The following is a 4,652-nucleotide window of genomic DNA, read 5'->3' on the forward strand; positions in this document are numbered from 1 at the left end:
CACACACAAGCATGAACCCATGTCTGTGTGCTTTTTTTTTGTTTCTCGTAGGGGGGGAAAATCTTCACTTAGCCCCCCCCAATCCGGCGCCCCGGGTTCGGCTCGGGTTAGGAGATCCGTCACCAGGTACGCCGTCATAGCGGGGGAAGACACCCAGGGCCCGAGTTCACCTGGGTGTGCTGGATTCGTGCCGTCGGGGACGCCGATACCCCCATCTCGAGACTTGTTTCCCTCCGGGTTCCGCGGATATCAACCGACGACACGTCTACCAGCTAAAAACCCCCCCTTAGCCAAGCCCTACCATTTTAGGGCATGTGGTAGAGGGACCTGGTACCACCTATTCGGTGTTTCATCAGGTCCCTCCATCGCCCTCCGAGTATAACCCCCTCCACCGTTTTTTCTCGGGACCTTTCCGTGCCCCGCTGCCCCTCGGCACGGCATATCCTTCCTGTCTCTGAGTTTCTATCATCATCTCTTTTACTCACCACCACCTATCACCCCGGTTCGTCCGCGCTCCGCGCACCGACACCCAGTCCCACCATATCTCCCCACATCGATCCCTCATCCAACTCCCGCTCCATCCCGCGCTCGCTCCTCCCTCTGCCACTCCCTCTCATCCCGCTCCTTTATACTCATCACTGTTTCGCAAAAGTTCGCGAACATCCGCCACCCATCCTCCGATTCCGTCGCCCGTCTCAAGACACCAGCCAGCGAAAGATCCCCCTCCCATCGCCCAGCCAGAATTTCCCTTTGTTCACTCCATCTTACACACTCCCCAAGTACGTGCTCCGCTGTCTCCTCCTCCGCTCCACAATACCGAAATTCCGGTGAAGGTACTTTTCCGATTTGATATAAGTAATACTTGAAGGACCCATAGCCCGTCACCATCTGAGTTATCCTATACGTTATGTCCCCCTTTTCCCTATCTATCCAGTCCTGCAAAAAGGGAGCTATCGCTTTGCATACCCTGTATCCCGGGGCTCCTTCTTCTATTTCCCGCATTCTTCTCTGCCATCTCTCCATTGCCAAATTCCTCTCCCCCCCTTAATCCCCTGTATTCTCAGTGGATGAACCGGTCCTCCCCGCGCTTCCTCCTTAGCTCTTCTCATTTTAATGTATACCCTCCTGTACCTCCTAGCCATTATATCAAATGGGGTTATCCCGCTCAACACCACCGCAGCGGTATGTGATACCGTGCGGTACCCCGCTATTACTCTCAGTGCGGCTCTTCTCAACACCCTGGCTACCTTATCTCTTATCCACCTATCCGTGGCAACTGCATCTTCCCAGATGGGAGCCCCGTACATTATTACCGAAGTAGCGACCCATGCATACATTCTTCTCCTTCTCTCCCTAGGACCCCTCAGGTTTCTCATTAGTCCACCCAGTGCCAGCACTATTCTTTCCGACTTTACAGTTATAATCTTAAAGTGTTCCCTGAAGGACCACCATGTATCCAGGTATAACCCCAGGTATTTTATGGCAGCCTTCACAGGGACATTCGCCTCTCCTATCCTCATTTTCATTCCCGACCTCCGGCCCTTGCGCAAAAAACATTACCTCAGTTTTGGCCACAGCGACCTTAAGCCCCATCCCTTCTATCCCCCTCACCACCATGTCCGCCGCATACTCCGCCGCCATTACCGCCTCCTCATGTGTGCCACCCGATACTATAATCAGTGTGTCATCTGCATAGCACGTGCATCTCCCGCCAAACGGAAGTCTTGTCTTTAGGATTTGGTTGTATCCTATGTTCCAGAGTGTTGGACCAAGTACCGAGCCCTGTGGCACCCCGCATCTTACCTCCACGCTGTTGATCTCCCCCTCCCTATTCACGTACAGTAACCTTCTGTCAGACAAGTACGAATCAATGAGCTCACACAGATACCTCGGCATTCCCATTTCCCTCATTGCCCGCATAATTACTCCCCAGGGGATCGAATTAAATGCGTTCTTTATATCCAATGATACCGCTACCACCACCTTCCCTCTGTCCGTCTCCTCCTGCACCGCCTCCCTTACTGCCTATATCGCATCCGTTGTTGATCATTCCACTCGGAACCCGTACTGTGACCCAGATAACCTATTTCCCTCTTCTAGCCATTTTTGTATCCTGTTATTCACTATCCTCTCAAAGAGTTTGCCTAGCTCGTCTATCAGACAGATCGGCCTGTACGCTGATGGTGAGTCATCCTTTTTGTTAGGCTTTTTCAGTAACACCAACCGGGATCCCTTCCAATCTCTCGGGAACTTTCTTTCCTCTAGACACCAGTCAAACAACATCTTAAACACCTTTATCATTTCAGGTACCACCTGTTTTAGTAGTCTTCCCGGAATTCCATCTGGGCCCGAGACTCTTTTATTTGATATCCCCTTTATAGCTGTTATTAGTTCGTCTTCATCTATCCTCAGTTGTATATTCCACGTTCCTTCCTCTGGTAGAGGTATCACGCACTCTCTCTCCGTCCTCGGGAATAGTTCTGCCACAATTTCCTTTACCTTTTCCGGTAATATTAACTCTATTACCGAGAGAGTTTGTGGTCTCAATTTTGCCATTACTATCCTGTATGGTCTACCCCACGGGTCTCTCTCCAATGTCTCCATTAACTCTTTCCAACATCTCTCCCTTGCTTTATATATAAGTTTCCTCAGTATTTTCCTATTTCTCTTCAATTCCTTCCACATTTCTCCCTCCCTCTCGTTTCTTCCCTTCTTGGCCCTGGTTATCCTTCTCCTAATTTTGTTGCACGCTTTTCTTTGCACGTTAATTTCTTTGTTCCACCAGTATACTAGACGATTTATGTGCTCGCCGCTCACTCTCGGCATCGCCGAGTCTGCTATTTTTCTCAACGTTTTATTAACCCATTTTAATTTTCCGTCTCCGTCCATGCCTTCCTCCGGAACTCCACTCCATATCCGTGTCTCCATGGCAGCTCCCACTGTATCCTGATTGTACTTCGTTGTATTCCACCTAGGAAAGTATTTCATTCTATTCTCTTTTTTCTGCCCTCTCTCCCTGTCCATCTCAATGTTTATTCCTCTGTGCGTCGTGTGCATATCGTTACTCGTATCCACCCATTACTTCGTTACCTTGTTCCTGGCTGAGAGGGTGGCCCACGTCATATCCACCGAGGAGGAGCCTCTCACATTCACATTTGTCACTTCCCTCCCTTCGTTTAACAAACACAAGTCTTCCACCGCGGCCCAGTCTGCGAGTCTCTCCCCCCTTGGGTTTCCCCTTCCCGAGTCCCACATTGCATGTCTCGAGTTCAGATCTCCACATACTATCACTGGTTTGGCCCTATACTTCCTGATTATCCTACTCAGCGTGATTGTATATTCATCGAACTCGTGCAATGGTTTATTTGGTGAGAAGTATGTACCTATGAATACGATTTCTCCACATTGCACCACCACATAGTTTAATCCTTTTTCCAAAGTTAACATTCTTGATCCCTGCATAGTTTTCTTATTTCCTCTCATGGCCACCGACGGACCATTCGTGGACATTACGCCCCCCACCATTTTCCTCGCCGGCTCCGAAATTATCGCTATGTCTATCTTCCTTTCTTCAATGTATCTCTCCATCAGATCATGGGCCGTCCGAGAAGCCCCAAGATTTATTTGAAGCACTTTAATTCTCCCTCATCTTGACGGCTTCCAACCCCCGATCCGTCTCCATCTCCATTCTCTCCCCTCTCGTCTTCGTCGCTTCCTTATCTCTAATCGGTGTTTCCTTTCTCATTTGACCCCCCGCTACCAATGGGCACGGGGGATTTTCCGGCCTGTGTCTGTGGTCTCTTACCGAGTCCAGGCACAACGGACACCTTGGTGGGTCCTTGCATTCCCCCACAGTGTGCCCCATTTTGCCGCAGTTAAAACATGCTCCGGTACGGTCAACCTCACTGGGGCAAAAGATCCTGGTGTGCCCAACCGCCAGGCATTTATAACATTTTGGAGGTCTTTTTTTCATCAGCATCGTTCTTGCTGAAGACCAACCTATTCTTATCCTTCCCGCATCCGCCAGTTCGATTGCTCCATCCAGCGGGCATCTTACCCATGTATTTACTGTGCCGTCCCTCGTCCATATTTTCCTTCCTACTTTTACCTCGTTTCTTTCCACCTTACCCACCTTAGCTACTGCCCCAGAAATCTCTTCCACTGTTAGAGACTCATCCAGCCCCATCAGTTTTATCTCTCCTTGTGGGGACGGGCTATATATCTTCACCTTTGTTTCCCTATCAAAGAGTTCCTTCAACCTTTCCGTCAATTTCTTTGCCTTTTCCCGCGCTCTTTCCGCCGTGACTTGAATTATCATTGCTCCCCTCTGTGTACGCCTCACATTTATCTCCTTTATTTGTAGCTCTCCTAGCGGGATCCTTTCCCTCGCCTTCCTCAGCACTTCCGTATATGTTGGACCACCTTCACTTATCTCTATCATCACTGCTGGGTTCCTCGCCATCCTTCTCCTACTATTGGGTACATTATTCCTTCCAGATTCCTCCTTACGGTTTCCTTCTTCCTGCATTATCTCCCCTTTTTCTCTCATAAACTCTACCCATGTTCTGCCATACCCCTCCTTTTCTCTTTGTTCCATTCGAGTTTGTTGCGCATAGCTTCCTCTTTCCCCGCTATTTTCCCTTCCTGTATCT

The 4,652-nt window shown here is 49.5% G+C and overlaps 2 protein-coding genes across 2 annotated transcripts; both read right to left on the reverse strand.

Moving 5' to 3' along the window:
• Positions 1 to 561: 561 nt before the first annotated feature.
• LOC108781730 (uncharacterized) lies at positions 562 to 1,023 on the reverse strand. The gene has a single exon (XM_018549795.1). The coding sequence runs from the start codon at positions 1,021 to 1,023 to the stop codon at positions 562 to 564; it is 462 nt and encodes a 153-aa protein (XP_018405297.1).
• A 2,055-nt stretch (positions 1,024 to 3,078) lies between these two features.
• On the reverse strand, positions 3,079 to 3,510 carry LOC108781731 (uncharacterized). Its single transcript, XM_018549796.1, has one exon. The coding sequence runs from the start codon at positions 3,508 to 3,510 to the stop codon at positions 3,079 to 3,081; it is 432 nt and encodes a 143-aa protein (XP_018405298.1).
• Positions 3,511 to 4,652: the final 1,142 nt, after the last annotated feature.

The sequence above is a fragment of the Cyphomyrmex costatus genome, unplaced genomic scaffold, assembly GCF_001594065.2.
Source record: "Cyphomyrmex costatus isolate MS0001 unplaced genomic scaffold, Ccosl1.0 scaffold894, whole genome shotgun sequence".
In the NCBI taxonomy this organism is placed as follows: domain Eukaryota; kingdom Metazoa; phylum Arthropoda; class Insecta; order Hymenoptera; family Formicidae; genus Cyphomyrmex; species Cyphomyrmex costatus.